Below are 26,521 nucleotides of genomic sequence, written 5' to 3'. Positions count from 1 at the left end.
AGTTGTAAAATAACGAATTAACATGCACAGCCTGCCAATCAAATCGCGTACCATCGTTCCGCCGTTCTGTTTCAACCATATCGTTTCGGTTCTCTTAGTCTCCGCCGCATTCAGCAATGCAAATATTCTTAAAAGTTAGTGTTCTTAATTTTAAATTATTAAATTTCTTCGTTGAGTTTCTTAGCTACTAAAGTTTACGTCTCCTCACACGTCGGTCTAAATCAATCGCCACCCCGAGGCGTTTGCTTTTTTTGGGAACGGAATAAATTGCCTTTCGCAATGCTGGTCTTTTTCGTTTTCAGAACCGTGCTGCCGACAATGTTATTATACGTATTGTTTGAGTCATGCCTGTCGATTGGACCAGCACATCATCGTAGGATAAAGCACTTTCGCAGGATAACCAAGGGTGGTGAAAGATTCGAATGAAATGCTTACGTTTATAGCAGTAAAATGTTTTCCTCTTTGTTAAAGGTCTTCTTGCGAGGCACACTGGCTCATGTTATTACGATTGGAAGAAGTAGGGCTGAAAGCAGTGTATCCCCCTCCCGGAACCCTGCCGGAAAATACGATCGAATTAAGCGATGGCAACTGGGAAACTTTATGCAATAATCCCTTCAGCTCCTAATCGGCCGCAATCTTTTCTTTCTCTCTCACTGTTCCTCACTGCTGTTGGATCTTGATCTTGAACTGTTTGTTTTTCAAATCGCTTCTTACGCTTCTAATCGTCCGCCGCGTTTGTTTCGCGTTATGCGGATTGGCTTCTATCACTAAAAACGACTGCCACCGTTTGGCGCGTCGATATGCCTAACCTACGTAAATATTGTTGTTAAATAATTGAATCGATCAGTTAGTAAAGGTTGATGTGCATGTCCACCATGAACTGCTTGAGGAAGCGCTCCAGCTCGTAGTAGGAGCGCGAGCGCCAGTAGATGTTGTTCAAGATCTGCTCCCTGGCCAGCCGGATCGACTTCTCGACCGTGGTCAGACCGAGACGGTGGGCCTTGCGGGCGAACCGATCGAACCGTTCCTGGTGCTGCGGCTTGTTCATCATCACCGTCACCGCGTCGATCATCTTGCTGAGGGCGGAAAACCCGTCGCCGTAGCTGTCGAGGAAAAGGGGGAAAAACCATTGTGAGTACATTAACGATACAGTTTGTGAGTTTAGTTATGTAATAGTGTCTCTCTTTCAGAATATTCATCGAGGGACTGGCGTCACTTACTAGGCGTAAATTTGTTCAATGTTTTCGTACAGGAAGTTGAAGGCAATGTCGTTGCCGGCGTAGTTGGTGGCGACCGATTGGAATGCCCGCACACCGTCCTGCTTCAGGATGCCCGAGTTGGGATCGATGGTCATGTTGAGGTATCTGCATTAGATTCGAAGGAAAGAGTTAATTGCAATTAATTGCTTAACTCCAAGAAAGGATACCATACTTTGGTATTTGGCTAGCTGGCGCAGGAAGGATCATACGGTAAGCAAACTTAGCAGGTGCTTGGGACCCCGTACTTTCAGACTTGTGTTTTGATGAAGAAAAGGTTACGAAACGTCACCTTTTGGTGTTTTTTTAGTTAAAATTTAAAAGATTGATGCACTAACGTGAACTAGAGCACTAGATAGATCACTAGATCGTAAAAAGATCGCTGTAAAATTAATATTAAAGACGAGGAAAATTCTCAGATATCCTGCACACTTACAAACATAATAATAGCTTAACCACCTTTTTCTTTTCCAAGCAATTCACACAAAAGTACTTGTTTAGTTTTAAAACGTGTGAAAAGTTATTCAATTAGAAGGTAAAAAATAAATCATCTGTCTATTTTGTTCATCGAAAATGATTCTCTAGGAATGTTACTGATGGGGTTGCAGGAAATAAGGGTTTGATAATAAGGCGCTTGGCATTGAAAACTTTCGATGGAATTACATTGAGGAAAATTGAAGTTAAATCGCAATTTTATGCCGTATCAAAAATGTGTGGCATCATTTACATTGACATTTTATAAATGGTGAATGTAGTGTATGTCAACTTCAACTTATAGCTGCTTAGCTCGCGTTTCGTTGGATCCCAGTATACTTACTTTGTCAGTAGCCACGGCTTGACGCTGCAACCGAGCGCGTTCAGGATGAGCTCCTTCTCGGACGGGCTGTCCGTTTCCATGTAGCGCTTGAAGGCAAAGTTCCACTCCGGCACGCCACCATCGCGCACCGACGTGCAGTAGATGATTTCCTTCAGGTTCGGCGGGATGCGGTTGTCGCGGTAGTCGGACATCCAGCGGCGGAAGAGCGTTTGCGCCTGGACGGAGCACTTGTCGATCCCGAACAGACAGGCGAGCCCGACGATTCGCTCGCGGTGCATCATCGCCAGGTGGCTATCGGTCGGATGGTCCTCGAAGCCGATGGTGTCGAACGGTGGGCGCAGCACGGCACGCATCACCGCCAGGTACGACTCGTAGGCCGGCTCGCGCGAAATCATGTGGTTGATGAAGGTGAGCGAGCGCGACAACGCCGCCCAGGCCGCCATGTCGTCCGGCCGATTCACCACGATGACGATCAGCGTGATCGGGATGTCGTACTGGATGAACTCGGCACGGGCCAAATTGAACGCGTCATCGATGAGCTGGGCGCGGGTGAGCGGTGGCAGCTGGGCGAAGCTGTTGGTCAGCTTCTTCCACGTTGCGTAGTCGTAGTTGACACGGAAGTACCCGGCACGCTCGTCGTTCACGTACACGTACTCGTCCTCCGCGGCGTCGATGGTGAGCGTCATCGAGGCGTTGTCGAATGGCAACCAGTACATCGGGTGTGGCTTCCGCTCTGCCTGGCCCTCGGTCACGACGGTGAACGGGACGTACCAGCGCGTGTCGTCGCTGGCCGTGCGCGACGGGAGAATGTAGCGCTGCTGGGAGATGTGAAGCTGCGTGCCGTTGCGCTCGACCGTCAGCACCGGATAGCCCGGCTGGAGTGTCCACGTTTCCATGATGCGCTTGACGTCGATATCGCTCGGCAGCGTGCTGGCCTTGTGCCCGTGCGCGGTTAGCAGCTCCCACAGGTCGTCCTGCTCGGCGTTGGCGAACTGGAAGCGGCGCAGGTACTCGCTGATGCCGGCCTTGAAGGCGGCCGTTCCGAGGAAGCTGTCCATCATGCGCACGATTGCCGCTCCCTTGCTGTACGAGATCGGATCGAAGATGCGCCGGATGTCCGAGTTCACCGTGACCGGGAACGAGATCGGGTGCGAGTTGCGGTCCGAGTCCTTCTCGAACGCTTCCTGCAGCTCCTTCTGCACGAACATCTCGAACGGGCGCCAGCGTTTTTCGGCCTGGATGTAAAAGGCACATTTAAAAAAATGATCGCATTATCCCCATCCTCATGCATACTTACGACGTTGAGACACACGTAGCTGAGGTACGTTGCGAAGCCTTCCTTCAGCCAGAGGTCGTTCCACCAGCGTGGCGTGACCAGATTGCCGAACCATTGGTGCACCAGCTCATGCGCCACTACCGATGCGACCGCTTCCGTGTGCTTGGCCGACGAGCTGCGGTTATTGTCCTCCGGTACCAGCAACGCTGACTCTCTGTGCAGGGAGAAGACAGTTAGAACACACTGCTATTCCTGCTACTCACTACTACTACACTTGAGCGGAGCAAGAATAGTACCACCCTGTGTTTTGTACCAATATTTTTATAATTTCCATAAAATATGAGCTTTTTGGGTTTTTAGTGTCACAACTTTTTTGTGGAACAGGATCGTATTAATGTGTACTATTCACATTAAGGATGGACAATTTATAAAAAAGGGGTGGAGAGAAATAAAAATAGCACCACTTTGGCGTCTGTTCAGCAGTTGAAGATAATCCAACAAAAATATCAATTCAAATACAATTTAATGGCGGTAGTTAGTAGGATTGGGATGCAGAGAGCATGCTGGCCACTTTGAAATCTCAATTTTTTTCAGGAAACGAAGCTAAAATCAGCATAAGCTTGTAAATTCCAGTATCATCCTCCAGGAACACGAGGTCTAAACCCAGAAATTAAGCTTGTTAGTACAATTTTCGAGTTCATTGTCAGTGAGATCCACGCCAAGGTAAACTTTCCTCGCATTTAAGAGACCTCCCCATATTATTGGTAGTACCACCATAGTTCCGGCTCATTTTAACACCAAGTTTTTTTTTCGAAGATCGTGCCAAAAGTATTACGAAACATTTAGAGAACGAACAACAAACTTCATTCGTCGGAAAAGCACTTTTTCGTATGCGTATGCGTAAATCCGTCAGTTTGGTGCATGATTATGTATTTCAGTCGATTTATTGCTACTCATATGCAAACTGGCATCATTGCAGATCATTCATTTTTCGATTTGTTTGAATTTTTATGGAATTGTATGGAAAAAGCTGTTTTTTTCGAAATTTTCCATGTTCTGGTTTTTCATTTGAAATTTTCTAACTTTCCTTTTTTTTGGACCAAAAAAACAAATTATTCCAGAACTTCGTTAAGGTTGGCCAAGCAGTTTCTTAGTTTGCGTTGTAAATAATTATATTTAAAATTTCCGGCTTTTCCGGGGAATTTTCAAATATTTGTTCCCTAAACCTTCCTTGGGTAAAAAGGGACAACTCATACGAAACCATCGTATGAAGATTGGTCCAGCCGGTAGTTAGTTTAAGCTACAAACAAGTTTAACCAACAAACATTCACTTTTATAGATATGGAAGAAGAGATTTTATAAATGATTAAATAAATAGTATAGTATACGATCGTAATCCACCAAAAAGTTGGAAAATTGTTTGCTATAACCTTCCATACTTGATGGAAACTATTTATTGTAGTTATTGTATTGCTTTGCGGAGTGTATTCCATTCGATTGCTTTACGTACCTGAACGTAATGAGTCCCCAGTTTTCCATCGCCCGGAAGCCAAAGTCGGGCACGGCGACCATGTCAATTTTGCGCAGGTGGTACTTCAGCCCGAAGTACTCCTCCAGGAACGGCAGGATGCGCATCGTGAGGCGGTGCACGTAGTTCGTATGGTGGCGCACGTCCGGTCGGGTCCAGATGCTGACGGACGGCTTGAAGTCGAGCGCGGGCGGCTGGGCCAGCTCCAGGTCGGACGTGATGAACGCGACCAGGTAGGTGGACATGCGCGGCGTCACCTCGAACACGTCGCGCACGAACCCGGGCCGCTCGCCGTACTGCCCGACCCGGTCCATGTTCGACAGCGTCATGTGCTTGTCGGCCGGCCGCACCACCGAGATCGCGAACGTGGCCTTCCGGTCGGGACTGTCGAAGCATGGGAAGGCGCGGCGGGCGTCGATCGGCGAGAACTGCGTGCTGACGAACCAGTTGCGACCGTCCGGTGCGTCCTTATCCGGATAGTAGCCCCGGTAGTAGCCCTGCAGCGTGTCGGACAGTTTGCTCACGAAGCTCAGGACGAGCGTTACGTTGTGCAGACCTGACTTCAGGTCGCCACTCAGCTCAAACACGAACGACGCATTCTGCGGACCGTAGTAAGTCTCGTACTGCAGCTCCTCACCGCTGTTTGTGTCCAACACTGCGAAAGAAATGGAATTGTAATGTAAATTTGCAAGCGGTTTTGCACAATCCGAAGGATAACCTCAGCTATCCTCAGAGCCTTACCCGAGGTTGATAGGATGAATATATCTTCGATGTCCAACACCACCGGTGGAAGGTCGCCAGCAGAGCCTCCATAGCTCTTCGAGCGTCTGTTCCGCTCGATCTCGATCGTTACCGTACCGTTGTTGATCGCGCTCGTGATGTTCGGTTCGATTATCAAGCTGTCAAATGTGTCAAAGTGTATCCATTATGCGTCATAATCAATTAGTTCGATTGCGCGGTAGATTAGTTTCCAAAATTGTGCACTAATGCGAGCAAAATTAGTGAACCTAGGGCAACGCTTTTACATAAGACCGGTCGAAGTTGGATCTCGTTAGTTGGTGTGCTTTTTCTGTGAGTGCGCGTGTGTTGTTTTCGTTTAATCTTCTTAAGATGATTACTTGCTAATGGTAAAGTTGCGGAGCAAATAGCCGAGAGGTAAGGAAGCATAAATATTTGCCAGCAAAGTCGAACAATCTACGCAAACCCAAGGGCTGTTGATGTCATCCGATCCCCCCCTCCCTCCACTACTCCCGAACACAGGAAGTTTTCGGGAAAAAGGGCTGGCGAAGCTGACCAAACAAGCTCACCATAAATCCACCCACCCGGTCCCACCCCGGGCGAAATTGTGCCGTGTTTTTTGTTTTTCAGGGTCGCACATTCCTTGCTACGGCATAACGGCCCGATACATTGCGTTGTTGTACCGGGTCGGAACTTATCTAACTATGTTTACCGACTAGTTTGCGGTTGATTTATTTGTGCTCTGTGTTTTGGTCTTCCCGTTCACCGGCGTATATCAACACACCGTACCTATCTGTTTCCGTACCGGTCCGGTTGTGATGTGATAAGGTGGTGTGTTGGTGTTATCACCCTCGGCGGTGCCCTTCACATCTAGATTACCGGCAAGACAATGTGTTGCTGGACCGGCAACGGTACTTCAACCATCGGGCTCTCGATAGTTCTACGGAATCCGGCATAAATGACATCATGGAAGGAAGAATCTACTCCACCGTTTCAGCCTTCGTCACTTCATATAATTGTTGGAAGGAAGTCCTTTTTCCGCATTCGATGCACTTTCATTCATCGAAAGAAAAGCGTGTTTCCATCCAACCAATTGTAGGGCGGGTGGGGTAAAACTACTTGCACACGCAAACAACCCGCTCCACCCGCCCGGGATAGATTGGCCCACTTTACCAGCCCAAGGGGGCTGATAAGACACGCAGCGTGTTCATCGAACAGCACACGATAACGATAAAGTCCTGCCGGGCAACATCGGTCCGGTTACGCAAGGTTCTGGCCACGAACGGGGCATGGTACCCTTGCGCCAACCCTGTTCTTGAGGTTTGTTGCTTTATTAGCTACTCGCGTGCAACTGGATGCTACCGTTTGTGGCCCGTTTTTCACAAGCAGAAGCAATACGAGCAATCAGACAGTGGTAGCACTCAAATAGGGTAATTGGTGACAAAAAAACGTTGTAACAAAATCATCCCAATTGTACAATTACAGTAAAGAAAACTAAGTTTTTCTGTTATCTTTGTATCGGAGCTAACTTGTAAATCAAGTTGACTAATTTAAGCAGAGGGTTTCCATTCCAGAAAAAGGACTGGAAACTTGTTTTGAGGACTTGTTAGGCTACGTGCAGTGCAAGCTACGTGGAATTTAGTAGAAAAGGAATGTTTTACTGTTTTCGATAATTCGATTACGCACAAAAAAATGTATAAAACTGGATGAAACCAATTTTTCTAGTTGCTCCTTTGCTGTACTAACGTGTAAAGTTAAAAACGTTTCTAGAAAACCACATGATGCGTGCTTGTTTCGAGCTATATTTTGCAGAAGTGTATTGGAATGTAAATGTAAGCTATAGCTACTAAATAATTTTCATGGTTTCTATGCTCTATACATTATTTGTTTATAACAATACGGCAACGTCCGTCATTACTCCATAAATAATAATAATACATTATTTGTTTTTGCATTCGATTACTCAAAAAGCAAAATGTGTGAAAATTGTTTAACATGTTCCGTACCAAAAATAATACTATCAACGGACGAGTTTTGCCAGTTTTGCGGAGGTAGAAAAAAGCAACCAATAATGCAGCTGTAACAGTTAACATTTCCCATTAATCAGCCATTTCGAAACTAACCATATCTTACACAGAAAAAAAAGTTATGGAGTATTCGAAAATCTATGTTTAACACGAATAACAGCGTCACCAATATATGGGTGACGTAACAGAACGTGTTAAAACCAATGTTTTGATGTTGTTTCTTTGCGCTATCAACTTGTAGAGGAAATTTTACATTTCCTTTCAATTGCAGGAAACCCCATGTGCTATATTTTAGAGCGTTTTGAAGAAAAAGTAAAATGTAAGCTTTAGTTACTTGTTTAGTTTCTCGTGTTCTATGTTCTATACATTATTTTGAATGTTATTTGATTGAACAAGCCTTTCGAAAGCCGATGTTTTGTATTTGTTTCTTTTCGGTACCGAATTCTATGAAATTGATTAACTTAAAACAGAGGTTTTTCTTTCGAGCTTATCACATGAACCGTGCTTGTATTGAGGCAAACTTTGTAGAACTGTATTTGAAAAAGGAAAATGGCAGCAACCGGAGAGTTGCTAATTTCTTTTTTCTTGGTTGCAGTACAGTTAATTCAAATGTTATCTTTCTGCAAAAGTCCGTTAGTTAACGGACAGCCATCGGACGGGGAAAGGTTTGATCGAATGTTGTTGTGTGAGCGATGGCAGCTGGCGGGCTGCACTAATCATGTTCTACGCCAGCAAATCCTTCGCCTCGCGTGATGGCGCCGTTCTTCGGGGTAGTAAAAAAGGCCAGCTGCGGCCGGCACACGCACTGCACGCCATTTTCCTGCGTCTTGAGCGACAGGTCCTTCCTGCCGTCGGTCGCTGGAGTCGGGGCCCACATGTGTGCCCACTATAAATAACTGCAATAAAATCGGATTGGCGCCTCGCCTAGCTATAGCCTTCCGTGTGAACGCGCGCAACTGCCTAACCGGCAGTCCTAAGCTAAGTATTATTGCGCATAGCTGGAAGCGGGTCGGGAGTTGCGAAGTCGTCACCGGTTTGTGGCCTTTTGGAGTCGAGTTTTGGTGTTTGGCCATGTTCGTTTTCCACTTTTTTCCCGTTCCCGGCGCGGGTTTATTTTCGGTCACCTCCCGCCCGAGCTGCTTGTTCCGATTGTTTTACGATCCTGTCGTCCCGGTTTCTCCTCATTTGAGCCGGTTTTGACTTGTGTTGTTTTCCCTTACCCATCACCTCCCGGGATGGTATTCGACGTGCCGGGAAGGATTCCCTTGCTTGCGGAACCGTTTCCAGCAAACGCGGCAACGCAAAAGCAGCGCAAATTCGCCAGAGGAAGTGGCTCCGCGCTGTTTGTGCTTTGTTTTGTTGGCTAAAGAAACATTTAGCTTTTTGGAACATTAAATCACCGCCATCCGGTTAAATAAATTCTATCCTAGCATGCGTCATCATTGTGTTTCCAACGCAGCATTCGATTGATTCCGCTTCGGCTCTCCTGGCGTGTGGGGTGGTATGCTGGGGCCCGCTTTGTTTATGCTTGCCCTCCTCCCTTCGCATCCCCCTCACATCTCCCTCCCTGCGCTGAAACCTCGTAATCCATCGATTGCCATTGACAAGAAATGGAAAAAATAAAACACAAAATACCGGCCCAGAGTAGCCACGTTGCGCGCTTGTTTTCCTTGGTGACTCCTTACCATCCTCCCCCCCCCCCCCTCCTCCCCCTATCCCTCCCCTTCCCCCGACCGCCTTTCTTTCTATCTCATTCCCCTCGGATTACTCAATTTACATACATCAACGATCGATGTTTTACCGATTTTAACACCCACGTGCGGAACAACATGTTGCTGGGTGTATTTTTGTTTTTCCAACCTTTTTTTTCCTACTGCTTTTATTATTACTGTTTTATTTTCCGTTCACTTCCTCCGCCATCGCTTTTCTTTACCTTGTTTTTTTTTTATTTCTTCAAGGTTTCCCACAAAAGTTTTCCCCCCCCCCCGGGTTTTCCCATACGGGGGTTTCGATCGTCAATACGTCACACGTACGGTTGGGAAAATTAAAAGTGACCGCCAGCGAACTTCCAACACATTGCGCGAATTCATTGCGCCGCGTTTGATAACAAACCAACCTTAGCTTGTTCCGTTTTTTTAAACCCCACGTTCCCCAACCACCCCCGCACCTCCTGCGATTCGGCTCGTAAACAAGCTGTCAGTCACTATCGCATTCGATTGGAGCTGTTCGAGGGATTATGATAAGCTCCATCAGCTTTTCGCGGCTTCCGCACGCCGCTTCCAATCGCAATGTGGATAAAATCACGATGCGAAAGTGAAGCTCAAGTTAATCTACGTTAAACACTAGATAATCTTTGATTTGGTTGTGTCAGCAACAGGTAATAACAGAGGGTGGTTTAATCAAACTCAGATTCATGACACTGAATGAATCTTGACTTTGATTTTGAAATGAATTTATCACTGAATGAGAGACTCGTGAATCATCGAAAGCCCGAAGATGCACAGAAAAGTTAAGCGAAGACCTCCTTTTTTGTCACTTGTGTCATGCCCAATAAAGAATCATGATGATTCATTGAAGATTCATTAAGATTAACACGTTGACTGCCACGTCACTCGTTTCGTGGGTGACAGCGGAAATCAACATCAGCGTTTAACATTAATCCAGTAGTGCCCTTATATAGTATAAGGCTATAGGAACCTGCAAAATATATCCTCTGGAAAGTCGTAGGTTTGATAAATTTTATAACCAAATCAATCATCAAAGATTCATCAATGATTTGAGATTTAAGTCCTATAAGAATTATGAATCAATCTGAATGAATCTTAGTTGAGAGATTCATAAGGCACTACTCTAGATCTAACAGGACGAACGCTTATACGGAAAAGATGTCCATGTAATTGATGAATACATATTTCATCGTATTGAAGCATTTACATAATTTGTGACCACCTTCTCCCCAGCACGCACACTTCTGTTGCTCATCAGGTGAGCTCTATCTGGAGCGTTCCTTCCCACCTCATATGCGTGCTGATTGAAAATGATTTTCGCTGTCGGTCACTGAGGTTGGCAAGGTGAAGGTCGGCGAATAGGCGATGGAGAAACGTATAAAGCAAATTTATCTCACACCGAATCGCGACCTCTCGCCCACCACCGGATGACCAGTGGACGGGACCGAGGCGCCCACGTCCGAGCCACCGGACCTCTGCCGTATATGACGGCAGCACGACATCAGCAGTCCCAACCTCGGCGCGCGGCTGACTCAGCCCGGAACCGTAGTCGTGCCGAGGCCCGCTTTATTTACCCAGAATTGGAGAACGCATTCCCCAACAAGGGGATCACCCTGCCCCACCTCGCCAACCCGTGTGCGCTGGAGCAGTAGGAGCGGGATTCGGGTTAAAATTAGAATCCCGGTGATTAGCCAGCGCCGGCAGCCGGCAGGCGCACGCGAACGGCTTCCTTCTCCCGCGTGTGTGGCGTTGCGTGAAGATAAAACAAACGCATGAGAAATCTTCGAACCGATCGCCGATCGATTCGGCCGCGGCGATCACCTTTCTTTTCTATTCCCGGCTACCTCGCTTTCTCTCTCTTTCTCTCTCTCTCTTTCGCTTCGATTGCACGTGTCCGAAGACTGTGGCTGGCCGAACGGTTTATGGCCTTGGGGGAGGTGGGTGGAGGTACGCCAGTACGCATAATCGATGTTTAATTTGTTCCCATGTAGGCGAGGGTCCGAGGGCGCCCGCTCTGGACGTTCCAACCAAACCCAGGGCACGTTGAACTCGTTAGCTCGAGCTTTGATAATAGACAGCTCTGTAAACGCACCGTTTCGCTGGAAAGCGGTATTGGGAAAGACACTCCACAAGGGTTTCCGATTGTTGTCGATATCGGAAGGAAATTTCTCTAGTTAGGAAATCAGTTTAGACCCGATTAAAATTAACCTGTCCGCATTGATCAGTAGCTCGTGGTCCTGTGGTAGCGCGAGGACACAGCACGCTGGAAGTCATGGGTTCGAGCCTCGAGAGAACCCCCGTTATAACGAAGGTGTGTGTGCTGCTGACCAACTCTCTCCTAGGAGAAAGATCACCACAAGTCCCGCTAGAGGGGGGGCATATTCTGAATAAGAATATTAAACTAATCTAGCGTGGAATGAGTTTTCACAACTTCTCCAAAGCGGAACAGGGCCGTGTCCTCAATGGGGAGAGATGGTACCGTTTTCCCACCACCCAACGCGGCAGGGGTACAATGCCAAATCACCCCGTTACCCCTCTTACCAGGTGCCAGGTACCCGTACACATTCGCCACCATACGAACACCTTTCGCCAGGGCAGCAGAGATATTTTTATCTGCCATTCGCCCCCCCCCCCATCTTGCTGTGCAGTGTCTTCCGCAAGTAGCTCGAAAATGCCTTCGAACGTTGCAAAGTGCATCGGTGTCTGGGGGTTTTTTTCTCTCGGGCCCTGCTACTATTGTCCAAGGCAGAAATATGCAGTCCGGAAAGTAGTTGTACCGCGGGCCATGTTAGCTCACATGTGCACCGTGAACGTCGATGTAGAACCCAAAGCCTCTGCAGTTATCGAACGTGCGCGCGGAACTCTGCCCCAATGGAATCAGTTGTGCAAACACCACCGACATCTGTGCTCCCGACAGGGAGTTGTGTTGAGGCTGACAACACAACAACACTCCAGCAATAGTTGCACGGTGGCCATACGGCTCGATACAATGCTCCTGTGCGTACCTTTGATCCGGATATTTGAAACGAAACGAAACCTTACTTCAATCAAATGTAAACATTAAAGAAAACCTGCAATATCTTTGTGTATCCTCTGCAAGAAACGATGCACAGAACTTGCTTTGAAGTAATTCTGCATCAGCAATTGTCTTTAGCATCGGTCCAACTCTTGATGTTGCATTAAATAAACACTTGTGCGTGCACAAAACCATCTGGAAACCTTTTCGTGCTTATTCTAGATGTTATCTTTCAAAAACTGCAACATCTGTGCTTCCGACGGAGATATGTTGAGAATGATCTTGCCGCCCGGTACAATGCACTTGTGCGTATCTTTGATGCAGATATTTGTCTAAACGAAACCTTACTTAAATCAATAGTAAATTTCAAAGAAAACCCACTAGATCTTGGTATATCCTGTCACAAACATCGCTTTGAAGTAATTCTGCACCTTGAATTGTCTTCAGAATCGATCGAAGGTTTGATGTTGCACAATAAAAACACTTGTGCGTGATTTCAGTAAAGTCTTTTCGTGCATATTCTCGATGTTATCGTGCAACCACCGCAACATCTGTGGTTGCGACGGAGATGTTGACGCTGACAAAAACAACCAAAACAGCACTCCAGGAAATAGTTCGTACATGATGGTTCTGCGGAGCGATACAATGCTACCTTTGATACCAAACGTTTGACGTAAACAAGTAGCTTTGGAGTAATTCTGCACCTTTCAGTCCTAAAAAACGCGCAAAGGGATGATGCTGGATAAGATAAACACACGGGTACTCTCATACATATCGTTGACATTATCTTGGAGTGACAACCAAGACGGAGTGTAGTATCATTGTTAAATTATTGAAAGTTATTGGTGATGTGGAACATGATCCTCTCGATGAAGGGTTTGTTTAGTTTACAAAATGCTATTCTCGCCCGTTTCAGGAGGTTTCCGATTTCTGCTTTCGTAGAACATGGGACATGTTTGGGTTTTAAGGCGCCATTCAGCGATAAAGGTACCCCGAAGCTATGCGATGTGCCAGATTTGCGGCGGCCCGGGAATGTAATCCTTGAAAAGGCACGTTTCGATCAAGCGAATTTCGTGCCCCGAGAAGTGCTGATAGGCCGGTGCAATGTCACACGATCGGATACATTTTTTATACCTCGTCGAAGATGAGCTACGCAGCATAGAAGCATAATGTAAACACTTCCATGCCTGAGCCGTCAGAGATCGGGTCGCGTGTAGCGCTGATCCGCTTTAAGATAAATCCGGCCTGTTTAAACAAACAAACAAATAAACCACTCTTTGTTCGCCGTGGCGTAACTCTTAAGCACTAGGAGAAGTTGTCAACCTTCCGCGTCAATTGCGCGTCCCAATAGCCTCGAAGCCATCGAACGACGGTGAAAGTGAAACCTAAGCTTCTTTACCGGCCCTCTCGTTGGACAAGCGCGAACGTGATAGCGATTCATTCCGCTTCAATTGCCTGGATGTTCCTTCGGCAGTATCAGCTACGCCACACAATCGTCTCCTTTATGCGGCGCCATCGTAGCTCGGATGGATCGGTTTTAATAGCCCCTTCGGCAGCAGGTCCCCGTCCAGAAGATTCTTAAAGAGCCTGTTTGCTGCATCAGCAAACTGCTAAAAAAGCACGTACGTGCGTCGATCATCAGCCCACGGTTACGACCCTAGGAAGACTTGATCGTTAAATTATGATTTACCATCGTTCCTCTGCTCCAACGCTCGCACCACTTGGTCGCGGGCTAGTGTCAACCATCGTGGGCGCTAGCTTCGACAGTTTTCCCTTTGCTTCGAGTTCGAGTTAAAAAATTTAACCCGCAGACAGCGGTCGCCAACCGACCGGATGCTGTACGTGCCAGTGGCGTCGTATATCACCGAAAAGGAAATAGCCAAGAGGAAAATCCACCATTCCACTGAACGGAAAATGAACGCGAGGATGCGCAATGAGACAAATGAAGTGCATTCACGAGGAAAATGCTTGGATTCGTCTGCATGTGTCGACACGTCGGTTGACACATGCTCGTAAGCGAAGAGAATAGAACAATCATTGTCCGGAAAATGGAACCAGGAATGGATGGGCGCAACGGCAATGGAAATGGTTCGTACATGCAGAAACATGTGGTAACAATAAACCGAGGATTGGAGTGACGATCTGCTAGAGCTGCTTGTCCGTTTCCCGAGCCAGAAATATCTCCCCGAACGGAAGCAGAAGTGCAGTAACCTCGCCGAATCAGGTCAGATTAAGCTAGAAGCTAACATTAGCCTACCTGTAAGAGCGCGGCAGCCAGAAGTCGGCACGCGAGAGCTGGACTGCCGGATCCTTGGCGTCGTTGTTCGCTTCAGCGGGGAAGGGATCGGGTTGAGCTTCCGCGGCATCGTCGATGTAGTCCTCGTTGCGTGCACCGTCAGCACTGCCATCCTCCAGGGTACGGAGAGCGGTGTTCAGCTTCGGGTTCGCTGGAGCCCGTGTAAACCCGAAGGTTGACGCATGCTGAACGGCTCCGTTGACGGGCGTCGATGTTTTCGTGCACAGGCTGGAAGAAATAGTTCGTAGATAGTCGATCACTGTACGCGTCTATACCTATGTTCGTTGGATCTCGAAACACACCTGTCCGGATGCAGCACCAGAACCAGCAGCCCGATCGAGGTAGCGAGCAGCAGAAATATGAGTCCAACCAGCGCTGCGATGGTGCAGTTGGAGCAGTAGCGGCCCCTTGGTGGATTGTTGATGATATACTTCTGCCCATTGCTGGACTTCAGTTGACCACCTGTGGAAAACAAGGACGCACGCAATTGAAGGTCACCTGCCGAGGGAATCATGCGATCGAGAAGAATGAAGAAAATGAACTCATGAAGGATGAAATGGCTGACGGTTTGTTGTGAAACGCCCGATAAGTAGACATGGACAAGTAGGTCCAGTAGGTCTCAAGATACTGGGATACAAGTTATAGGCGATTGATAAAGATGTTAGGCGGAAGTCTCCTTACGAAGACAGTGTGTTATTTGTCAATGGGTACGAGTTATGGGTATCGGCATCGTGGGTTTTTGGGGAAGGAACTGAAGTGAAGGTGTACGCCGGCGGTGGTCCGTCCGCATTGCCAGGCTCGAGTGTATGAAATATTGAATAACGAAAGGGAACACGGGGCGGGGATCCAAAAATATGCCCACGCAATCTCTCCCGAGAGCGAAAGCGCGCCAAAAAAGATGGCCAAACCAGAACCCCGGCCCACATCTCGAGACACTTGGAGCGATGGTGGTCCCAGGGCGAGGGGTGGCGCGGAGACGAAATATTTCATAAATAAACATACCACAGACTGTATGGCGGTTTTTTCGGCGGCATCGGGCGGCAGCAAACACAAGAAAAACTAACAAAAGCGGTACACAAACACCCTACATTATCAAACGCGAGAGCAGCAACAACCGAACGTGCGTTAGATTCTGTCACAGGATGAAGCCGACCGGCAGATAATGTACGTCACCGTGCCTCGAGATACGCGTGACAAGCCCGATTGCCTGCGGGTTGACAGGCGGACGAAATGCCACGCAACGGGCAGGGAGAAGGTAGTGGTCGAGTTCGATCGGCTAGCTTCGACAGATAGCACACGCACTTCACCTTTGGCGATCTGGATACGACCGGGAGGGTGAGTACTACCGGTAGAAGCCATAGGAATTCGGAACGCACGTCGCACCAAACGCTGACGAACCCGCTGTTTACTCAACTGTTTCGGGGCTACTTCATGACTTTCGTTTGCAAAAAAAACCGGGGCGATGTGCCGCCCGCTCAGAATGTGTCCTCTCCACCGAATAACCGAGTCGCTAAACGACCGTCCCCGCGTGCAAAAGTTCACCGAGTGAAGGGAGTCAGAAATGAATGAATCACGCATCACTCGAACCGGTTTGCCCTGGACGCCCGGTTTACGAATGTAGGATAAGGGCAACGCAGTTTCGAGCCCCCGAAATGGAGGACTCTCTGCGGATTAAACGCTGATGCGGAGAGTTCCCAAAAGCGTATAGCGTTTGATGTTGCTTCTCACAACAAACGGCACCTGCTTGACCTCTGACAATGGGCTGAGTTTCGGGCTGGCTGTGCCGGACCATAACGACGCCAGATGTTCTCTGCAGTGGTAGACGCGGGTGCAATTGGCGCCACCGACACTTGATCACCATCACATCTATCAGGCCGGATTGCGTGGGTTGCAAAATAGGTGTAGCACACGTCGCGGTTGCCTGCTAATCGCTTACATCACCGCACACTACATCGCGCTGCCTGACGGTGATTTCGATGGTAGAGACCTGGTTGCCAATTGCAACAGGCAGGACATGAACTTACCCTGCACCGGGTGTAAGACCGGCTAGCATGCCAATGCCTGAGGAGAAAGATACATCCGCAGCGCTGCTTGAGCATTCTGCACTCGCAAACCGCTAGTTGCAGTTACATATTACTACAGGCACTTGCTGGAGTCAGGTCGAACAACTTAGAATTGAGAATCGTCACCGTATGCTAATTGGACGGACATACACGTACCGAGCCATCGTGTCGTTCGAGCGAAGTAATCCGTGTCATGGGATTACGCTATGACTTCACGCCGGCCCAAACCTTGACGCCCCATCTCGCTTACGTGCCCAACAGCGACCCGTCGGGATCGAGACGGACTAATCGGCATTTGTGTATGCAGGCGTTCGCGCCAATTACCCCCTCGGTGGTACATCGATTTGCTCTTAGCCGAATGTTCCGACGGTGGCGCCGCTGGTGACCTGGGAATGGTAGGCGTGCGCAGTAGCTCGCAATCGAATCTTAAATGCAATCGATCTTATGGATTTTTAAATTTTTCGAATTTCTTCCCCTCGGCAATTCGGGTCGCCGCAAAGCGCTTACGTACGCTTTGGCGGGAAGCCCTGGCCACTCTGGACATTTGACAGTCATGTGAAATCGGAATGTTAAGAAAAGAAGTGCTACTACTCCTCCAGCAGTATTGCTGTTGCGTTAAGCTCTGGTTAGGCAACACCCTTTGACAGCCAAGGTCTAACAGCCGTCAAGCGAACCTGTAATTTTTTGTTGCGTTCCAAGGGTTTTGGATTCGATTGTGTCCACCATTGGATTACCTGTTGCCGGTTGCGCACCCCACACAGGCCCGAATGCCTGCATCGAAATCATGGCGAGAAGTGGACAGTTCGTCTTCCTTCACCACTCGACACCGAACTTCTTGAAATAATATTTTATTTGTGGTACACCCTTGTCGGTATTTGGGTAATACTTTGCAGTTTACATGCAAATTGGTTATATCGTACCGAGTCATCGTCGATCTTCAGGGATTCATCAGCTACCCAAGCGAAGGCATCGACCTGAGTCAGCAAAAATGCCTGGATGAACTCATTTTTCTTCGTTGAAGTATCCTCCCAAAAACGTCTCAATTAACACTTTGCCACGTTGAAGTTTGGCACGGCCTTTCGACGCGAATCAGATCGTAGTCGCCATCCGGAAACTTATCAAAAAAGAGCTGAACCTGACCGGCGGCACGCATTCGGGAAGAGCTCACCCCTTCAGAGAGTGGTGGGCGATGGAGGAAGTTGCGGTTCGGTTGTGGTTGGGTTGACCGTAGCCATAACTAGAGCCCGGCTGACCATAAAGCGGAACGTAAACACGCCAAAGCTCACCGAAGCGACGGTCCAGTCCGGGAGTCGTGGACTAGATTTTCGGCAGGCCGACCGACGAAGAGTGAGAGTCGCGTCACCCACACGATTTACTTTCCGTCCGGTTACAAATCGCCGATGCGGTATATATGTTATCCGAGATCTTGATAGACGGCTTCTAGAGAGGTGCCAGTGTTCGATCGTCAGGTTTCCCGCCTCTGCCTGTCTGACGCCTACGTCGCCGACATCGCTCGCGCCACACAGACACCGACGACTGGGAGTGTACGGCGCTCGGCAGGCATAAGTCTCCCAAAGTCCGCGTAGTTTATCGGTCAACTTTAGCATTCCATCAGTTCATTATGATTATGATACGTCGTTTATCAATGTGCGTGTGCCAGTGGGTGTCGTCTGCGTCACCCAAGCACCCTTGGGCTGCGGTGGTAGCAAAAGGGCACAGTGGGGCACCAGCGCGAGGCTACGTGGCGAAAAGTTATACCTTTTTGTTTACAGCTATCAGTTTACATCATTAATCTGCAAGCATTATTCTACAAGCATTTTGTTTATTTTTCCGACATTCTTGATACTTAGAAGCAGTGTAAAACACATCGACTCGATGGAGATTGCCTTTTACGAGGCATTTCTAATATGGTCCGGCAAAGGGCACAACAACGCTCCAGCTTACTCTCGACGCACGCGAGTCACCCAGCTGACCCGATGCAACATGCTGTTCCATACCCTCCGCCGATGCAAACTGCACCTCTTGGCATCGCCCACCGCCCGTTGCGCAAGACGTGGTGCATATGCGTGCCGGTTGTAGGCGGCGCGCGCTCGATTTAACACTTTGTACGTACAAGCGTACGTATAGCACTTCCCGGCGGGACTCCCCGATACGTACATTACTTCGCAATCGCGTCCGCTACCCAATTCGCACATGCGCCTGAACGGGTGATGTCACTCTTCGCCATCCCCGATCGCCGCGGCGCCGCCAACAGGGACGCTAGACTATGACGATGGACTACGATGGCAACGAGTGTAAATGCGAATTTTATTACCAGCTTTTCATCAATTGAGATCTTTGCACGGGTGCGCACGGTCCGAGGGCGGGGGGAGTGTGTGGGGACAGCAAACATAAGGTCTCCTCAATCCGAGTGCATCCGAGTGCAGCGATGCAGTGCGTGTTGCGCAAGGTTCGAACGCGGCCTCACTTAACGCCCGGAACAATTGGGGTCGCGCGAAAACCAGCACGAGGAAAGCATAGCTATGAAAACTATCGAACATTGAAGAAAAAAAAAACGAAACACCATAAAAAAAACCATCGACACCAATGACATAATTTCCTGCCGGGACCGACACGGAGCGGAGGGGCTGAAGGTCTCTTCAGTCTCTCTTTGGGGCTTCTGGAGACATAGCGAAGGATCGGAAGTAGACTTTATTTTCGCGCGTGAACGAAGCGGAACGATTTACCTCCGCTCCGGAAGAGTGTTCCTCCGGGTTCGAACAGGAGTAGGTCCCCGTACAACGGGTTGCGAAAGGTTCACTAGCCTTGCACTAGCCAGCACCAGAGACTCGCCCAGGGCGAGAAACAAGAAACGTGACCGGCCGAACGAATGGCATGTTTACAAACCAACTCCCCCGAGCTTCCCATCGGCATTCAACCGGGCTATAGAATAGAACACCGGGCGTTCTTCTGCTCTAAGCACCGCTGCACTGTGGTTCAGTGTCTTTACCTGCGCGGACATTTTCATGCAAACGATCAAAGGCTGCTTGCGATCGTGGAAGAAAATGACAGCAAATGGCTTCTATTACCCAATGTCAACTTAAATCTAAAACAACAATACCAAATAACATTTAAAGTTTTATCATGACTTTAACAATGTTGTTAATGCTATCCTTAAAGAGTAAAAATTGTTCAGTGCTGAGATAAAAGCTTCGCAAATCCGTTTTAAATGTAAGACGTTGTTAAAACCATTCCTTAAACCTATTTCTAGACTGAAAACAATCTTAGAAACAAAAGTTATTCAAATCCCTTTAAAACTTCTTAATGGTCGGCTTTATAGCGCTCTTTAACACGTTGACTACCTTGGCTATCATTTTTGATAGCCAGCTGTCATTAGTTCTAAAGCGTTTTTGACCCATAAATAAATGAAAATGTGACTTGAAAATTATAGTAATATCTAATATCAATTCTTTCGGAAGTTTTTGTTTAGCCTTCGAAAACTTTAATGAGCGTTATACACGCATGTTATTAAAAAATGTTGTAAAAGTGTGCTAAAAACGCTTGGCAGTCAACGGATTAAAAGGTTAAAAAGATGCTCAAATTATTAAAACTGTTGTGCATTATGCAAAACCTCAATAAAACCAATTTGCTTGGGATATCACGTACTTTCCATACGACAGTTGACGCTGCCTAAATGGCAAAAAAAAAAAAAAAACTAGAGTGTCGAAATTCGCCGGCTGATGATCTGTTGCTGATTGATCTGTTATTTCTAGAGACAAACAGGGTTCCATCTGCACCAGAGACGCAAACGGCTTCAAGGCTTTTGGTTTTTTTTGTGAAAAAATACACACTGCGTTAAGAAAACTGTCCGGAATGGCACTGGCATAGGGAAATATTACTTTCACCCATAACTCACTGCCCGAAACCGATCAATATCCATCCGAGTTGTCCATCTCGCTCGACCAGCGTGCGCGGGTGGGCGGTATGATCGCGGTTTGTTTACGCATTTACGGCTTACGCCAATGCATTGCAGCCGTTATCGACATCTGGCCCGGGGGCGAAGCGACGACTTCTAAATGGCGGCCGAAAAAGGTTACTTGTTTCCTTTTGGGTTTGTGTGTTTAGTTTTGCCGTATGTCTATGTCGCTGATTCCTAAGCGCCCGTTCAACGTTGACGTGGGATTCGCATCTTCCTGCTGGTCAGGTGTAACTGTGGCGGTTTGGATATGATTTTTGTTTGTTTTTTTTTTCACATCGAGCCGTTGCAGGTCATTCCTTGCGCTCCGCTACCCGCTTACCGAGGGAGGGAGGGCGGGTGATTTAATGTTGTGCTAAAATCCCATTCTTCCCCATTGCCTGATTTTTACCATAATTTATGTGCGCACTCTTCCCATCGTTTGCACGGCAATCTGCGCCCGATCCATTATGGTTTTTTAATCTTTCCTCCATCCTTTGTCCATGCTTCGGCGCACCGTGCGCTCCCACCGTTCGCCGCCCTGACCACTTGAGATCACAATCCAGGGCATTCGGGTGTGTGGAACTGCATACCACAGGTTTCCGCGTGATCGTGTGTGAGCGCGCGTGTGTGTGTGTATGCTGCACTACACGATGGAAACACATTTTCACCTAATTTTCCTCCCCGAAACCCGAGTCGGTGGCGATCGCAAGGCCACACGGTTTGCCAATCTTTTTTTTTCCTTCTGGCGCACCGTCGTTAGCACGCGGCTGCTCATCTCACCATGCCCCCCCCCCCCCCCCCGCTCCACCGTTGGCAGGTAAGCTGGTACACTGGGTTTTTCATTTTCCGAAACAATTTATCCGACAGCGTGCAACATTTTTCCGCCTCCTCCCCCGGGCGCGGCGACAGGTCCGCAGACCGTGCGCTGGGAAAACTATCGACCCCGCAGAGGGGGGGCGAGCGGGCGGACCGGAACGAAGTGCAACCGGGCGTAGGAATGCGGTGTCATCCACCTACTCGCGAGGTGTTGTATCCATACCTAGCTTAGGTCATCACCCATTCCACACGGGAGGAGACAAATTTCGTACAACCCAAGCGTGTGGTCAAGGGTTTGTGTCTATGCAACGTCATTCCCAAAATATCGATGCGCAAATAATGCTTCTTTCTCGCGGCGAACCATTGTGACCCAATCCATGCTGGCCCAAGCGCCCCCCCATCGAATTTTCCACCATCTCCCAACCTCGCCGTTGGCTGGAAAATGGAAACGGCGAAAGTACCGGTAACACAACAAATCGCATCAGCAACACAAGTGGTTGAACACCACTGGCCGTAATTACAGTTTGTCATGCTTGGCTAACGAGACGCGTCGTTCAGACTCGCTGCCAACAACCTGCGCCCCGGTTGATATTGGCCTCAAAAAGACGTCCAAAGGTAAAAAAACAAAATCGTCTTTGACGTCTCCAGGCGAAACCGGACGAACTGGTTGCATATTTAGAATGAATTAAGCTTCAAGTACGCATTAATACAAGATATAATTTTTCACGTATAAATGGGAAAGGAATGGTACTTCTTCTCCTTCTCAAATAGACCTCGACATCCTTTCCAGTGGAACAAGTCGACTCGAGATTCGAACCGGCGACCTTTAGCGTACTGCGTCCTCGCGCTACCGCTGCGCCATGAGCGCCCCTCTCAGAAGTGCACTCAATATCGGAACCAGTTGGAGTGATAAATTTGACGACGTATGGTTGGCACGCAAAAGGAACATTGATTACCAACTCCAGAGCCGCATGTTTCAGCACGCCATGTTTTTTTTTTTATTACTAAACACTTTGTCTACTTTTCTGTTATAATAAACACTTCATTTCATCGTGATAGACCTTTCTTTACCCCTTTTACAAACGGGTTCGGTCGCCTAATAGCACCCCAAGTGTGTGGTCATAAAATCTGTTCCGAGCTATTCTACTCGCGACTGGCGATGATATTGGCTACAAATTATGGTCTAAAGAACCAGAAACCAGAGACCCGGGCGCGGGATAATGAAATTAAAAATATCGATCAAAATCTTCGCATTACGAGCGCAGATGGCGGCCACCCAATGAGTGGAAACAATGGAGTCTTCATACAGGGTTGTGGGTGGGTGTGTGTGTGTGTGCTGATACAGAGACTGGCAACAACGGTTGCACAACAATGTACCGCCGCGGCTCGTTAGCTGGCACACGCCTACTGAGGGACGCGACGCCCAGAACTTCAGCGGTTCTCGCAATGAACGAAAATTAACTCGACCGAACAACGACCGTTTATTGAGGAGCCGCGGGTGGCCTGACCTTTCTAGACGCAACCTTGCACTTCGGCAGGCGGCATCGCTGTGACATCTCCAAGGCGGCTATCTAGTGAGGCTGTCTAGTGTTCCGTTCTAGGAATTCGGTGGCACTGGGAGGGCCGGCTTGATAACGGCCGCATACTCCTCCCAGGCGCGATGGTCCAAAGGTTGGCCGGGCGATCCTATTAGTCTTAGGCGCGCAATTTACTTTCATCCTGATAAGTCACCGCCGCGGGTCATCGGCGTCGACTGAACCGGGTGATCTGTGGCTGTGTGGGGCCAGGTTCCTGCGCAGTGAAGATAGGACCCTCCCCGGCCGGGGAAGTGGGAAGCTGATGCCACACACGGTGGACGATGCACCTTGACCGTTCCTGCTACGTGACGTTCTGCACCTTCGCGGAACTCCGAGGTAGGCACCGAAGTGCACCGCAGGGTCGCCGTTTATCATCTAGCGCACAAATAGAGGGCACAACCACATACACCCAGACTAACTCCAAAACACTTACTGGTGACGTTAGATAGTGACGGTTGCAATTCGCAGCACAGTCCGTAATCGAGCGTAATGACCGTACGCGAAATAAATCTAAATCAATCAGTGCATAACCTCTGCCCTTGATCTGCTACGACTATGCGTGTGTGTGTGGGTGAGTGCTTTACCGCCTAGGTTAAGCGAGCAAAGTAGCAAACACACCAATTAAGCGCACCCCGCTCGGTGTTCGGAACGTCTTCGCCGAAGGCGTATAAACTAGTGCAGCTATAAAAGAATGAAAAACAAGGAAGCAAAACAGGCACCGGGACCGCTCGCTAATCGAGGTCCGCCATTACGGGGGAAATGGTATCGATTCCTCCCCGCGCTCTCGAACATTGGTGGACCACGGGCGCCTTCTGACGCACACGGCCGGGAAAAGTGTCGCTCGAGTGTGCCTGTCCTCGCAATGACGATTGACCCGTGCAGATTGATTGAGTACTGTTTTCGCTTCCCATCTGCCAAGTACTCGGCACGAAGGAAATAATCGATCACCCCCCGAGAGTGAGATGCCCTGCCCCGGCAAACCTATGGAGTTGGGTCCATCACTCCCCAGGCCAAGTCCGGAAGCGCGAGGGATAGAGTTTCCCAATCATAATAGCGAGGCCTTTTTGTTCAGGTCAAGTGCGAAATGGCGTGCGGAGGGGGAAGATGCTGGAAATCACATGAAAACAGGAGATGAAAACAAAACCAACCAAACAGAATGGAAAAGAAACCATCCCGTGGAGTAACAAACGAACGCGAGAGGGGAAGGGAGGGAGAAGAGCGATCGCGATATCCAAAACAAACCCCGGGGAGTATCAAACGAGCCGCTGGAACTTCTGCAATCGGCATCTCCTTTTACCTTCATCGTCCATAACCGGTTCCAATTCATCATCTGCCAACGTGTGTTTGCGGAACGTGTTTATAATTATATTATTATTGTGTGTGTGTGTGTGTGTGTTTTTTTTGCATTCCAAAGATGTTTTATCCCAATTTTGGTGATGTTGTGCATTTTGCGACGGTGTTGTGAAGGTAGGAATTTCAAAAAAGGTGAGCACATGATTGATTGAAGTAAAATTAAAAACCGAACAAGAAAAAAAAGCATCGGGTGATCGGCGTTGCGTTAATTATTTTCCCACCATTTTCCATTTGCGGCGCAGCACGTGAGTAAACGAGTGTGCAAGAGGAAAGAGAATAGATGTACAATATAGGTATTAGTTTCGAGGGGCGTAAATGACGATAGAATGGTAACAATGGCAGCACATGATGGCAATGTTCTACGGCGAGCTCGCCTTCCAACCACGGTTAAGAGGGGTGGGTAGCGAGGAGTTCGGTGGGGGAGGGGGATAGGGAAAATCGTTAGCAGGCGCGAGGCAGCGGGGCGGATATTAATAGAACGGAACCTGGAAGCTGCAACTGCACTGCAACCGGCTCATCTGTTCGACTACAAATCCGGTGAATGAAGGAAGACTAGCTCGAAGGAGAAAGAAAACAAGAAAGAGCGAAAGAGAGAGGGAGAGAGAGAAAAAGAAAGTGCGAAGAAAAAGAGTCTGATTGTGTGTTCCGCGCTAGGAGACAAAGTTCCGAGCCCGAAAACCCGGGGTTGGAAAAATTGTCTCAATTAATCGGTCACCGGCTCCCCCCCCCCTTCCGGGGGTTCGCGAAGTCTGCGGAAGGGAAACCGTTCTACCAGCATCTGCCCGACGCGAGAAAATATTTCACCTCATCGCGGAAGGTCGATCCGGGCGGTGAAAGGCACTCACTCTTTTCTCCGCCGTCGCCGACTCATTATCTTTTCTTTTTTGGCCGTCCGATGCGCCGGCTAACCAACGCATCCGAACCCTTGACGTGCGGCAAGCGAATGAACAGTTCATCACTTGTCAACCGCTCTCCATTTCTCAAGCTCCAAACGAATTTGTCAACCATCGAAGCGAACCTGTCCCTTTTTTTTGCTACGTTGCGCCAATAAGGTACAACTGGAGTTGCGTAATTCAGATTCAGATTCATGAATCTGAATGATTCTTTGCCTTTTGAGAGGTTCATGAATCTTATAATGATAGATTCATGAATCCCAGGGATGTATCAACTGATGAAAAGTGAAAGTGAATGAAAGAACCATGGAGATTCGTGAAAGATCCATGAAAGATTCATGAAGATTCATTAAGGTTTTGAAAGATTCATTCAAATGTTTGATGATTCGAATCTTGAAAGATTCATGAATCCATCTGAATAAATCTAATGTGAGAGATCAATGTGAAAGAATCCCGTCAAAAGATTCATAAGGCACAACACTAGGTCCAATCTGCTTATGCTGCGGAAAAACCCCGCCTCGGCTCGCCGGTCGCGGTTCATTCAAGGGTTGACAACGTGTTCACCATATGCACGCAGCAGCTGACAAAACACGCGGGCTAATCTGACGCGTCTCCGGCTGCGCGATCTATTGTTGGCCGTGGCCGTGGTGCGGGTTAGGGGGTAGGGAGGAAGCGGAAGCGGCAAGCAGCGGGGGAAAATGGGAAACTATCTGTAGGTGTGAGGTGTGCGTATCGTCCCGTTACCTTCATTGACGTAGCCGCCCGGGTCCATTTCGGCGCGGTGTCTGCCGTACGATTGTTCCGCAAAAAAAGATGCCAGAAGAGACGATGCTCCGATGCCGATCCCGATGGTCCGTACCGACGGAGGTTGGTCAGGATACGCCGCTGCTGGTGGACGCTGTGGGGGAGAGGGGAAAAGGCGGTCAGTTAACGTGTTCATTGCAAATCGATTCAGCTGCAATCAATGTGTTCAATAATAAACAAGTTTATTTATCTGTCGCCGGTCCGGTCGCCGCGCGATTCGATAATGTCCGATGCAACCTTGCCCCAGCTTGCGGTGCGACTGTTTAGGCAGACGCCTCTACCGTAGGCGTCCCCGTCCGGCTACCCCCCCCCCCGGGCCGGGCGTTAATTTTAGTGATAGTTCACAAAATATTTACAGCAAATGTGCAACCGATGACCACATGGTGACCACATGCCA

At 48.5% G+C, this 26,521-nt stretch overlaps 1 protein-coding gene across 1 annotated transcript; it reads right to left on the bottom strand.

Annotated features, from left to right (window-relative positions):
• Positions 1-827: 827 nt before the first annotated feature.
• Positions 828-26,092, bottom strand: LOC131291048 (aminopeptidase N). Its single transcript, XM_058320237.1, has 10 exons — positions 26,065-26,092; positions 24,372-24,404; positions 14,984-15,143; positions 14,643-14,909; positions 5,619-5,776; positions 4,860-5,532; positions 3,371-3,563; positions 2,074-3,308; positions 1,221-1,364; positions 828-1,103 (listed from the first exon to the last, which is right to left on the bottom strand). The coding sequence occupies exons 1-10, from the start codon at positions 26,090-26,092 to the stop codon at positions 848-850; spliced, it is 3,147 nt and encodes a 1,048-aa protein (XP_058176220.1). The 3' UTR covers positions 828-847.
• Positions 26,093-26,521: the final 429 nt, after the last annotated feature.

The sequence above is a fragment of the Anopheles ziemanni genome, chromosome X (genome assembly GCF_943734765.1).
Source record: "Anopheles ziemanni chromosome X, idAnoZiCoDA_A2_x.2, whole genome shotgun sequence".
Lineage (NCBI taxonomy): Eukaryota > Metazoa > Arthropoda > Insecta > Diptera > Culicidae > Anopheles > Anopheles ziemanni.
This window is presented reverse-complemented; position numbering and strand designations above follow the sequence as displayed.

Bases quoted from the DNA above. Each gene is read 5' to 3' on its own strand.
- LOC131291048 (XM_058320237.1), bottom strand. From the start codon at position 26,092: ATGGACCCGGGCGGCTACGTCAATGAAG. The intron at 5,533-5,618 runs GTAAGGCTCTGA...TTTCTTTCGCAG, and splicing joins ATTCATCCTATCAACCTCGG to TGTTGGACACAAACAGCGGT. The intron at 1,365-2,073 runs GTAAGTATACTG...AATCTAATGCAG, and splicing joins AAGCCGTGGCTACTGACAAA to ATACCTCAACATGACCATCG.